The sequence below is a fragment of the Papio anubis genome, chromosome 17 (assembly GCF_008728515.1).
Source record: "Papio anubis isolate 15944 chromosome 17, Panubis1.0, whole genome shotgun sequence".
In the NCBI taxonomy this organism is placed as follows: Eukaryota; Metazoa; Chordata; class Mammalia; order Primates; family Cercopithecidae; genus Papio; species Papio anubis.
Genome location: NC_044992.1, coordinates 54,252,020 through 54,266,380, shown reverse-complemented (window position 1 = coordinate 54,266,380; position 14,361 = coordinate 54,252,020). Strand labels below are relative to the sequence as shown.

The 14,361-nt window shown below is 36.9% G+C and overlaps 1 protein-coding gene across 10 annotated transcripts in view; it reads right to left on the bottom strand.

Moving 5' to 3' along the window:
• Nucleotides 1–14,361, bottom strand: part of LOC103878903 (EF-hand calcium-binding domain-containing protein 3) — a 514,301-nt gene that overhangs the window by 318,040 nt on the left and 181,900 nt on the right. For 9 of the 10 annotated variants that reach the window (XM_031657656.1, XM_031657654.1, XM_021929308.2 and 6 more), the window contains 2 exons: nt 13,198–13,341; nt 12,746–12,817 (listed from right to left, as the gene is read on the bottom strand). The exons of the other annotated variant lie outside the window; for it this stretch is intronic. In XM_031657656.1, coding sequence (XP_031513516.1) covers nt 12,746–12,817; nt 13,198–13,341 — 216 coding nt within the window. The remainder of the gene's footprint in view (nt 1–12,745; nt 12,818–13,197; nt 13,342–14,361) is intronic. 10 annotated transcript variants of the gene reach the window in all.

Genomic DNA, 14,361 nt, shown 5'->3' with positions numbered 1-14,361 from the left:
AAATCAACAGAATATACATTCTTCTCAGCACCACATCGCACTTATTCCAAAATTGACCACATAATTGGAAGTAAAGCACTCCTCAGCAAATGTACAAGAACAGAAATTATAACAAACTGTCTCTCAGACCACAGTGCAATCAAACTAGAACTCAGGACTAAGAAACTCAATCAAAACCACTCAACTACACGGAAACTGAACAACCTGCTCCTGAATGACTACTGGGTACATAACCAAATGAAGGCAGAAATAAAGATGTTCTTTGAAAATACTGACAACAAAGATACAACATACCTGAATCTCTGGGACACATTTAAAGCAGTGTGTAGAGGGAAATTTATAGCACTAAATGCCCACAACAGAAAGCAGGAAAGATCTAAAATTGACACCCTAACATCACAGTTAAAAGAAATAGAGAAGGAAGAGCAAACACATTCAAAAGCTAGCAGAAGGCAAGAAATAACTAAGATCAGAGCAGAACTGAAGGAGACAGAGACACAAAAAACCCTCCAAAAAATCAATGAATCCAGGAGCTGGTTTTTTGAAAAGACCAACAAAATTGATAGACCGCTAGCAAGACTAATAAAGAAGAAAAGAGAGAAGAATCAAATAGATGCAATAAAAATGATAAAGGGGATATCACTACCGACCCCACAGAAATACAAACTACCATCAGAGAATACTATAAACACCTCTACGCAAATAAACTAGAAGATCTACAAGAAATGGATAATTTCCTGGACACTTACAGTCTCCCAAGACTAAACCAGGACGAAGTTGAATCCCTGAATAGACCAATAGTAGGCTCTGAAATTGAGACAATAATTAATAGCCTACCAACCAAAAAAAGTCCAGGACCAGACGGATTCATGGCCGAATTCAACCAGAGGTACAAAGAGGAGCTGGTACCATTCCTTCTGAAACTATTCCAATCAATAGAAAAAGAGGGAATCCTCCCGAACTCATTTTATGAGGCCAACATCATCCTGATACCAAAGCCTGGCAGACACACAAGAAAAAAAGAGAATTTTAGACCAATATCCCTGATGAACATTGATGCAAAAATCCTCCATAAAATACTGGCAAACCGAATCCAGCAGTACATCAAAAAGCTTATCCACCATGATCAAGTGGGCTTCATCCCTGGGATGCAAGTCTGGTTCAATGTACGCAAATCAATAAATGTAATCCATCACATAAACAGAACCAAAGACAAACACCACATGATTATCTCAATAGATGCAAAAAAGGCCTTTAACAAAATTCAACAGTCCTTCATGCTAAAAACTCTCAGCAAATTCGGTATTGATGGAATGTATCTCAAAATAATAAGAGCTATTTATGACAAACCCACAGCCAATATCATACTGAATGGGCAAAAAGTGGATGCATTCCCTTTGAAAACCGGCACAAGACAAGGATGCTCTCTCTCACCACTCCTATTCAACATAGTGTTGGAAGTTCTGGCCAGGGCAATCAAGTAAGAGAAAGAAATAAAGGCTATTCAATTAGGAAATGAGGGAGTCAAATTGTCCCTGTTTGCAGATGACATGATTGTATATTTAGAAAACCCCATCGTCTCAGCCCAAAATCTCCTTAAGCTGATAAACAACTTCAGCAAAGTCTCAGGACACAAAATCAATGTGCAAAAATCACAAGCATTCTTACACACCAGTAACTGACAAACAGAGAGCCAAATCATGAATGAACTCCCATTCGCAATAACTTCAAAGGGAATAAAATACCTAGGAATCCAACTTATAAGGGATGTAAAGGACCTCTTCAAGGAGAACTACGAACCACTGCTCAGTGAAATACAAGAAGACACAAACAAATGGAAGAACATACCATGCTCATGGATATCCATGCTCACGGTTAGGAAGAATCAATACTGTGAAAATGGCCATACTGCCCAGGGTAATTTATAGATTCAGTGCCATCCCCATTAAGCTATCAATGATTTTCTTCACAGAATTGGAAAAAAACTGCTTTAAAGTTCATATGGAACCAAAAAAGAGCCCGCATTGCCAAGACAATCCTAAGCCAAAAGAACAAAGCTGTAGACATCATGCTACCTGACTTCAAACTATACTACAAGGCTACAGTAACCAAAACAGCATGGTACTGGTACCTAAACAGAGATATAGACCAATGGAATAGGACAGAGCTCTCCAAAATACCACCACAGATCTACAGCCATCTGATCATTGACAAACCTGACAAAAACAAGAAATGGGGAAAGAATTCCCTATTTAATAAATGGTGCTGGGAAAATTGGCTAGCCATAAGTAGAACACTGAAACTGGATCCTTTCCTTACTCCTTATACGAAAATTAATTCAAGATGGATTAGAGACTTAAATGTTAGACCTAAAACCATAAAAACCCTAGAAGAAAACCTAGGTAAATACTATTCAGGACATAGGCATGGGCAAGGACTTCATGTCTAAAACACCAAAAGCAATGGCAACAAAATCCAAAATAGACCAATGGGATCTAATTAAACTAAAGAGCTTCTGCACAGCAAAAGAAACTACCATCAGAGTGAACAGGCAACCTACAGAATGGGAGAAAATTTTTGCAATCTACTCATCTGACAAAGGGCTAATATCCAGATCCTACAAAGAACTCAAACAAATTTACAAGAAAAAAACAAACAACCCCATCAAAAAGTGGGAAACGGATATGAACAGACACTTCTCAAAAGAAGACATTCATACAGCCAACAGACACATGAAAAAATGCTCATCATCACTCGCCATCAGGGAAATGCAAATCAAAACCACAATGAGATACCATCTCACACCAGTTAGAATGGTGATCATTAAAAAATCAGGAAACAACAGGTGCTGGAGAGGATGTGGAGAAATAGGAACACTTTTACACTGTTGGTGGGACTGTAAACTAGTTCAAGCATTGTGGAAAACAGTGTGGTAATTCCTCAAGGATCTAGAACTAGAAATATCATTTGACCCAGCAATCCCATTACTGGGTATATACCCAAAGAATTATAAATCATGCTGCTATAAAGACACATGCACACATGTTTATTGTGGCACTATTCACAATAGCAAAGACTTGGAATCAACCCAAATGTCCATCAGTGACAGACTGGATTAAGAAAATGTGGCACATATATACCATGGAATACTATGCAGCCATAAAAAAGGATGAGTTCGTGTCCTTTGTAGGGAATGGATGCAGCTAGAAACCATCATTCCCAGCAAACTATCGCAAGAACAGAAGACCAAACACCGCATGTTCTCATTCATAGGTGGGAATTGAACAATGAGATCACTTGGACACAGGGAGGAGAACATCACACACCGGGGCCTATTCTGGGGAGCGGGGAAGGGGGAGGGATAGCATTAGGAGACAAACCTAATGTCAATGACGAGTTAATGGGTGCAGCACACCAACATGGCATATGTATAGATAGGTAACAAACCTGCACATTGTGCACATGTACCCTAGAACTTAAAGTATAATAATAAATAAAAAGTGGGCAAAAGGATATTCAAGGTATAGCAAAATGATGTACTAGAAGGCTCCACCAATCACCCCCCTGCAAGGACACCAATTTAACTGTCTACACAGGAAAAAAACACCTTCATAAGAACTGAAAATCAGGTGAGTCCTCACAGTACCTAATTTTAACTCTGCATTGCTGAAAGAGGCACTGAAGAGAGTAAAAACAGTCTTGAATCCCCGATGCCACCCCTACTCAACCCCCAGCAACAGCGAAAGGGATAGAACATAGCAATTGTGAATCACTAAACTCAGCACTGTTCTGTTACAGCAGAAAGGATAACCAGACCAAACTCAGCTGATGCCTACCCAAGGAGCAAGCATTTAAAGTAGTCCTGGCCAGAGAGGAATCACTGATCTCAGTGGTCAAAATGAGTTCTTGCATGCCTTGTCACTGCGGGCTAAAGTGTTCAGCGCTAGGTAACACTTACTCTAAGTAAGCCTGAAAGGCAGTCTAGGCCATATGGACTGCAACTCATAGGTGAGTCCCAGTGCTGTACTGGGCCCAGAGACAGTGGACTGGTGGGGGGTGGTGTGGGGCACATGACCTACTGAGACACCAGCTGGAGTAGCTAAGGGACTGCTTGCATCACCTCTCCTCAAACCCCAGGCCACACAGTTTGTGGCTCCAAAAGAGGTTCCATCCTTCCACTTGAAGAGAGGATAGGGAAGAGAAGCAGGACTTTGTTTTGCATCTTGGATAGGAGGTGAGCCACAGTGGGATAGGGCACCAGTCAAAATTTTAAGTCCTCTGTTACAGGCTCTAGCTCTCACAACTTTTCTAGACACACCATCAATGAGAAGGGAAGCTGCAGCCTTGAAGGGAAAGACCAGCGCTGGCAGCATTCATCACCTTCTAAGTGAAGAGCCCTTGGACCCCAAATAACCAGCAGCAAAACCCAGCTACTACATCAAGGGACTTGGATGAGTCTCTGAGAACTGCTGGATTCAGGTGCGACTCAGCACATCACCAGTTGTGGTGGCTATCAGGTGAAACTCCTTCTGCTTGAGAAAAGCAGAAGGAAAAGTAAAGGAAATTTTGTCTTGCATCTTAGGTACCAGGACGGCCACAGAGGAACAGAGCCCCAAGCAGGCTCTTGGGGTCCCAATTCCAGGATTTGACTCTTAGATGGCATCTCTAGACCTGCCCTGGGCCAGAAGAAAACTCACCGCTCTGAAGAATGAGTCCCAGGCCAGGCAGTATTCAACACAAAGTGACTGAAGAGCCCTTGGCAGTAGTCTGGCAGTACTTCTCACAGCCTGTGGTGGCAGTGGCTATAGGGTGAGGCTCTTTAGCCTTTGAAAAGGCAAAGGAAGAGGCGGAAGGACTTCTTTTGGTTTGAGTGCCAGCTCAGCCACAGTACAAGAGAACACCACATAGTCCCTGACTTGCAGATGGCACCTCTGGACCTACCTGGGGCCTGAGGAAACTCATCACCCTGAAGGAAAAGATATAGGCCTTTGCCACATGCTGATTGCAAAGCCCCACATCCTTGAGGGAACATATGCAGTAGCCAGGAAGTAGGCTACAGAAGGCCTTGGGTGAGACTCAGTGCTACTCTGGCTTTAGGTCTGACACAGCACAGTCATATGCTAGCGGCCACAGGGGTGCTGGTATCACTCCACCCCCAGCTTTAGGTGGCTCAGAACAAAGGTAGAGACTCTGTTTGTTTGGCAGAAAGTAAGAGAACAGAATAAGTGTTTACCTGGTAAACCAAAGAATTGTCCTGAACCTTATCTAAGACCATCAGGGCTCTACAAGTCTGCAAGAATCACACCATTACTAGGCTTGCAATGCTCCCTAAAGCAGATACAGCTTAGATCACAACAATCAAGTCCTTTTAAATACCTGGAAGGCTTTCCCAAGAAGGACAGGTACAAACAAGCCCAGACAGTGAAGACTACAGTAAATACCTAATTCTTCAATGCCCAGACACTAAACAACATCTACTAGCACTAACAACATTCAAAATAACATGACCTTGCCAAATGAATATGCCATCAAGGACCAATCATGGAGAAACAGAGATATGTGACCTTTCAGACACAGAATTCAAAATAGCTGTGTTGAGGAAACTGAAAGAAATTTAATACAATGCAGAGAAGGAATTCAGAATTCTACTAGATAAATTTAACAAAGACACTGAAATAATTAAAAACAATTGGGCAGAAATTCTGGAGCTGAAAAATCCAATTGGCATACAGAAGAATACATCAGAGTCTTTTTAATAGCTGAATTGATCAAACAGAATAAAGATTTAGTGAGCTTGAAGATGGTCTATTTGAAAGCATACAGTCAGAGGAGACAAAAGAAAAAAGAATAAAAAACAATGAAATGTGCCTACAGGATCTAGATAATAGCTTCAAAACGACAAATCTACAAGTAATTGGCCTTAAAGAGGCAATAGAGAAAAAGATAGTGGTAGAAAGTTTATTCAAAGGGATAACAACAGAGAACTTTCCAAACATAAAGAAAGATATCAATATCCAAGTACCAGAATGTTCTAGAACACCAAGCAGATTTAACCCATGTGGCTATTACTTCACTACTTCAAGTCACTTAATCAAACTTCCAAAGGTAAAGGATAAAGCAAGAATCCTTAAAGCCACAAGAAAGAAAGAAACAAATAACATACAATGGAACTCCAATATGTTTGGCAGTAGACTTTTCAGTAGAAACCTTACAGGCCAGCAGAGAGTGGCATGACATATTTACAGTGCTGAAGGAAAAAAAGTTATACCCTAGAATAGTATATCCAGTGAAAATATTCTTCAAACACAAATTAAAAATAAAGACTTTCCTAGACAAACAAAGCTGAGAGATTTTGTCAATACCAGACCTGTCCTACATGAAATGCTAAAGGGAGTGCTTCAATCAGAAAGAAAAGGGCATTAATGAGCAATAAGTAATCACATGAAGGTACCAAATCTGGTAATAGTAAATACACAGAAAAACACAGAATATTATAACACTGCAACTGTGTTGTGTAAACTACTCTTATCCTAAGGAGAAAGACAAAACAACGAGTCAATCAAAAATAAGAACAGCAGTAACTTTTCAAGAGATAAACAGTACAATAAGATATAAATAGAAAAAAACAACACATTAAAAAGGGGGATGAAGTGAAGGAATACTTTTTAAAATTAGTTTTCTTTTTCCTTATTTGTTTATGTAGGCAAACAGTGTTGTTATCAGTTTAAAACACTGTGCTATAAGATAGTATTTGCAAGCCTCATGGTAACCTCAAACCAAAAAACATACAATGCATATACAAAAAATTAAAAGCAAGAAACTAAATCATATCACCAGAGAAAATCACCTTCACTAAAAGAAGACAAGAAGAAAAGAAAGAAGATAAAAAACACAAAACAACCAGAAAACAAGTAACAAAATGGCAGGAGTAAGTCCTTACTTATCAATAACAACACTGAATGTAAATAGACTAAACTCTTCAATCAAGACACAGAGTGGCTAAATTGATGAAGAAACAAGACCTACTGATCTGCTGCCTACAAGAAATACATTTCACCAATAAAGACACACATAGACTAAAAATAAAGCAGTGGTAAAAAGATATTCCATATCAATGGAAACCCAAAAAAAGCAGGACTTGCCAGACTTACACCTGAATAAGTAGATATCAAGACAAAAGCTATAAGAACAGGCAAAGTAGGTCATTATATAATTATAAATGGGTCAAGTCAGTAAGAAGATATAACAATTTTAAATGTATATGCACCCAGCACTGGAGCACCCATATGTATAAAGCACACAGGTATATAAACAGATAAATGGACTCCAATACAATAGTAGTTGCAGACTTCAATATCCTACTTTCAGCACTGGAGAAGTCTTTCAGACAGAGAATTAACAAAGAAACATCAGCCTTAATCTGCATTATAGACCAAAAGAATCTAATAGAAATTTACAGAACATTTCACCCAATGGCTGCAGAATACACATTCTTTTCCTCAGCATATGTATCATTCTCAAGGTTAGATCATATGTTAGGTCACAAAACAAATCTTAAAACATTAAAAAAAAAAAAAAAATTGAAGGCCGAGTACAGTGGCTCACATCTGTAATCCCAGCACTTTGGGAGGCCAAGGCAGGTGGATCACTTGAGGTCAGGAGCTCAAGACCAGCCTGACCAACATGGCAAAACCCCATCTCTAAAAATACAAAAGATTAGCTGGGCATAGTGGCAGGTGCCTGTAATCCCAGCTACTTGGGAGGCTGAGGCAGGAGAATCACTTGAACCCGGGAGGTGGAGGTTGCAATCAGCTGAGATCGCACCATTGCACTCCACCCTGGGAAACAGAGTGAAACTCCAGCTCAAAAAAAAAAAGAAAAAAATTGAAATAATATCCAACAGCTTCTCTGATAGCAATTGAATACAACTAGAAATTAATAACAAGAGAAATTCTGGAAACAACACAAATACATGGAAATTAAACAGTATGCTCCTACATGACTAATGGGTCAATGAAGGCATTAAGAAGAAAATTTAAAAATTTCTTTTTTTTTTAAATTTATAATAATAATAAATAAATTAAAAAAAAAAAGAAAATTTAAAAATTTCTTGAAACAAATGATAAAGGAAACACAACATACCACAACCTATGGGATACAGCAAAAGCAGCCCTAAGATGGAAGTTAATAGCCATAAGTACCTACATGAGAAAAGACAAAAAAACTTCAAATAAACAATCTAACAAAGCATCTTAAAGGACTGGAGAAGCCAGAGAAAAACCCAAAAAATAGTAGAAAAGAAATAATAAAGATCAGAGCAGAAACAAATGATATTAAAATAAAGAAAAAATACAAAAGATCAATGAAACAAAAAGCTGGTATTTTGAAAAGTTAAACAAAACTGACAACCTTTATCCAGACTAAGAAAAAAATGGAAGATACAAACAAAATCAGAAAAGAAAGAGGAGACATTACAATTTATGCTGCAGAAATTCAAAGGATCATTAGAGGCTACTATGACCAACTATATGTCAATAAATTGGAAAGCCTAGAAGAAATGAAAAATTTCTAAGCACATAATATCTACCAAAATTGAACCAGGAAGAACTCCAAAATCTGAAGAGATCATTAACAGGTAACAAGACTGAAGACCTAACAAAAAGTCTCCCAGCAAAGAAAAGCCCAGAACCTGATGGCTTCACTGCTTAATTCTACCAAACATTTACAGAAGAAATAATGCCAATCCTACTCAAACTATTCTGAAAAATAAGGATGAGGGAATACTTCCAAACTCATTCTACAAGGCCAGAATTACCCTGACACCAAAACCAGACAAAACCACACACAAAAAAAAAAAAAAGAAAAGAAAACTACAAGCCAGTATCTCTGATGATTGTTGATGCAAAAATCCTCGACAAAATACTAGCAAACCAAATTCAACAATACGTAAGAAAGATCATTCATCATGACCAAGTGGGATTGATTCCTGGGATGCAAGAATGGTCCAACATATGCAATTCAATTAATGTGATTCATCATATCAACAGAATGAAGGATAAAAACCATCTGATCATTTCAATTGATGCTGAAAAAGCATTTGATAAAATTCAACATTCCTTCTTGATAAAAACCCTAAAAAAGCTTGGTATAAAAGGAACATATTTCAACACAATACAAGCCATATACAAGAGACCCATAGTTAGTATCATACTGAAAGGAGAAAAACTGAAAGCTTTTCCTTTAAGATCTAGTACATGACAAAGATGCCTATTGTCATCACTATATTCAGCATAGTACCAGAAGTCTTAGCTACAGCAATCAGATGAGAGAAAGAAATAAACGACATCCAAACTGGAAAGAAGTCAAATTATCCTTGTTTGCAGATATGATCTTATATTTGGGAAAACCTAAAGACTCCACCAAAAGACTATTAGAATTGATAAATTCAGTAAAGTCACAGGATACAAAACTAACATACAAAATTCAGCAGCATTTCTATATATCAACAGCGAACAATGTGAAAAAGAAATAAAACATGTAATTCCACTTACAATACCCATGCATAAAATTTAATACTTAGGAATTAACCAAAGACGTGATAAACCTCTATAATAAAAACTATAAAACATTGATGAAAAAAATTAAAGAGGACACCAAAGACTGGAAAGATATTTCATGTTCATGAATTAGAAGAATCAATATTGTTAAAATGTCTATGCTACCCAAAGGAATCTACAGATTCAATGCAATCCCTATCAAAATGCCAATGACATTCATCACAGAAATAGAAAAAAAAAAATCTAAAATTTATATGGAACCGCAAACACCCAGAATAGCCAAAGAGCTAATGTAAGCAAAAAGAACAAACCTGGAAGAAACACACTACCTGATTTTGAATTATACTACAGAACTATAGTAATCAAAACAGAATGGTATTGGCATGAAAACGAACACATAGACCAATGGAGCAGAACACAGAACTTAGAAACAAATCTTCACAGCTACAGTGAACTCATTTTTCACAAAGGTGCCAAGAACATACACTGAGGTAAAGACAGTCTTCTCAATAAATGGTGCTGGGAAAATTGGATATCTACACACAGAAGAATAAAACTAGGCCCCTATCTCTTGCCATATATAAAAATCAAATCAAAATGGATTAAAGACTTAAATTTCAGACTTCAAACTATCAAGCTACTACAAGAAAACAGTGGGAAAAAATCTCCAGAACATTCATCTGGGCAAAATGTTCTTGAGCAAATCCCACAAGCACAGGAAATCAAAGTAAAAATAGACAAACGGGATCACATCAAGTTTAAAAGCTTCTGCATAGAAATGAAACAATTAACAAAGTGAAAAGACAATCCACAGAACAGGAGAAAATATTTGCAAACTATGCCTCTGACAAGAGATTGATAACCAGAATATATAAGGAGTTTCCTAACAACTCTATAGGAAAAAAAACAACAACAAATAATCCAATCAAAAAATGGATAAAAGATTCGAATAGACATTTCTCAAGAGAAGACATACAAATGCAAACAGGCATATGAAAAAGTGCTCTACATCATTGATCATCACAGAAATGCAAATCAAAACTACAATGAGTTATCATCTTACCCCAGCTAAAATGGCTTATATCTAAAAGACAAGAAATAACAAAGGCTGGCAAAAAGAGAACCCTTGTACACTGTTGGTGGGAATGTAAATTAGTACAACCACTATGGAGAACAGTTGGGAGAGTCCTTAAAAAACTAAAAATTGAGCTACCATACGATCTAGCAATCCCACTAATGGGTATATATCCAAAAGAAAGGAAATCAGTATATTGAAGAGATATCTGCACTCCCATGTTTGTTGCAGCACTGCTCATAATATCTGACATTTGGAAGTAACCTAAGTGTCCATCAACAGATGAATAGATAAAGAAAATATGGTAGTTATACACATGGAGTATTATTCAGCTATTAAAAAGAATGAGATCCTGTCATTTGCAATAACATGGATGGAGTCGGAGGTCATTATGTTAAGTGAAATAAGCCAGGCACATAAAGACAAACATCACATATTCTTGCTTATTTGTGGTATCTAAAATTATAACAATTGAACTCATGGGCATAGAAAGTAGAAAGATGGTTACCAGAGGTTGGGTAGGGTAGTGGCAGGGTTGGGGGTAGGGATGGCTAATGGCTACCAAAAAGTGAATAAGACCTACTACTTGATAGTAAAACAGGGTGACTAAAGTCAATAATAACTTAATTGCATACATTTTTAAATAACTAAAAAAGTGGAATTGGATTGTTTGTAACACAAAGATAAATGCTTGAGGATACCCCATTTTCCATGATGTGATTATTTCACATTGCCTGCCTATATCAAAACATCTCATATATCTCATAAATATATACACCTACTATGTACCCACAAAAAATATTTAAAAATTAAAAATAAATAAAAAGTGGGAAAATGACATGAACAGATACTTTTCAAAACAAGACATTTATGCAGTCAACAAGCATATGAAAAAATGCTCAATATCACTAATCATTAGAGAAATGCAAATCAAAGTCACAGTGAGATACTATCTCACACCAATCAGAATGACTATTATTAAGAAGTCAAAAATAGCAGATGCTGGCAAGGTTGTGTAGAAAAGGGAACACATACACTGCCAATGGGAATGTAAACTAGCTTAACCACTGTGGGAAGCAGTTTGGGGATTTCTCAAAGAACCTAAAGCAGAATTACCATTTGACCCAGCAATCTCATTATTGGGTAGATACCCAAAGAAATATAATTGTTCTACCATAAAGACATATGCATGTGTGTGTTCATCACAGTGCTATTCACAATAGCAAAGACATGGAATCAGCCTAAATGCCCCTCAGTGGTAGACTGGGAACATATATTCTTACTTACAAGTGGAAGCTAAACATTGAGTACATATGGATGCAAAGAAAGAAATGACAGTTACCAGGGCCTACTTGAGGGTGGAGGATTGGAGGAGGTTAAGGATTGAAAACTATCAGGTACTACGCTTATTACATGGGAGATGAAATAATTTGTACACCAAACCCCAACCCCTATGACACATAATTTACCTACATAGCAAAACTGCATATGTACCCCTGAACCTAAAATAAAAGTTAAAAAAAAAGATGGTGAATACCAAAATAAATAAATTAATAAAAATTTTAAAAAAGATTCTTGGTTCTTACACTAGGCAGAAGAGAAAACTATTTTTCCCTAAAGATTATAGTCTTTTCTTTTCCTTGTATTCTTCTTCTTCTTCTTTTTTTTTTTTTTTTTTTTTTTGAGACAGGGTCTCACTGTCACCCAGGCGAGAGTGCAGTGGCATGATTTCAGCTCACTGCAACCTCCACCTCCCAGTTTCAAGTGATTCTTGTGCCTCAGCCTCCAGAGTAACTGGGACTACATGCACACACCACCATGCCTGACTAATTTTTGTATTTTTTTTTTAGTACAGACAAATTTCCACCATATTGGCCAGGCTGGTCTCAAATGCCTCAGCCTCCCAAAGTGCTGGGATTACAGGCGTGAGCCACCGCGCCCAGCCTAGATTATAGTCTTTTCCAGTTGTGCTACCCATTAGACATGTAAAGGCATTAGAAAATGATGCTAGTGTTAAATAAGTTTAAAACCATCTCAAAAGCCTATCTGGGGTTTTTCCAAGAGATCTATAGCACATGTCATTATATATCTCCATTCAACTGAAAATTCTTACTTTCAGGAAGAGATGAAAATCCTGAATTGACCAAATTGCTCATAAACTCTTGTAAATTCACTGTCCCATCCTCTGAAAGAAAAATGCAAGCCAAAGGACATGGAAAAAGTAAATAATCAAATATAAGAAACAGACAACTATAATTGCTATATTGAGAAATAATGTATAGATATGGCTTTGAAACTGAGATATATATTCAGTCAAAAACACAGGTGCATACATATCATTCAGACACACACACATATACTCATCCTCTATAGATTTCCCACTTTATGCTGTTACTGAGGATTACTAGAACACAGATGACAATAACTAGAACCCAGATGAACAGTAGGTATTTTAAGCCTTGGATAATCTATGAAGCAGAAAAGCCTCTTAAGAATTCTTGAAACATTCAAACTGATTCATGTTAACTAAGATAAAGGATACCTAGAAATACATTAAATACTCACCCCTGGGAGCCACATTCTTCAGTGCTCTTTGAATCACATCTTGGGGTAATGGAACTCCTACAGTTTTCAACATGAAGTCTAGGTCATCAGGGTTTGCCACGTTTTTCTTAATGGAGGCCAGAACTTTCAAGGAGTCTTCTGTTTCTATTTGGAAAAAAAAAAACACAGTACAAAAATTTTTTTCAACACTCAAATATTATTAGTAGATTCTGAATGATAGTAATAACTACTGCTACTACTGCCCATTGAGTACTGTCTGAGCTTGCTAGACACAAGCAAGCTCATCTCAGAGATTACATGTATCTCATCTCATTTAATCCCACAAAAGCTCTGTGGAGTCAGTACCAATATTTCCCTTATTTAAGAGATAAGAAAACCTAGCCTTAGAGAGGCTATTCTGTCCAAGAACCCATAGATACTAGATGTGAAATCAAGTCTGAAATCCAGGATAACTGATGTTATAGGCAGAATGTTTAACCATGATGTTAACCAAGTCATTGCAGATATTTAAATCTGAGATTTAAGAATGATTACATAGAACTCAGAACATCTGCTTAGTCTCTTCTCTATCATATTTGAGGCTGAGAATTCGATTAAAGATATGACAACTAACCATAAATTAATTGTTTTGTCTAACATTGGATAAATGGTCATCTTTTAATATGACTGTCATCAATGAATTTTTTTCATTTAGCAGATCACTTGCATGCATCAACACATATACACAAAAATGTCCCCCCAAAATGGAAAGCTTGGTACTAATATATAACTACCAAAAAAGGTAATATTTAATTTGGAAAGTACCATGGATAAATTATTCTACCAAGCAAAAAAAAATGTTAAATATTGTATTATGATGAACATCATTATATCAAAAACATTTACCCTGTATGAGTTTAAACTTATGAACGACCTATCTAGGAGAGTCTTATAGGTGTCAATTACAAAACCAAGGATTAAAGAAAAACTATTTCATCTATTGAAATACTTACCACTTTGCCATCCTAAATAATTTCATTTTGTAGCTCCCTAAATTAGGTCTTTTGAATTCAGTTTGGTTTCAATTTAGAAAACATTTAGAAAGAGTTTAGAAAACATTAAGCATTTAAACTCTTCTCAAAAATACTGGCTTCTCCAAGAAGACTCAGGGAATCCAAAATAGTT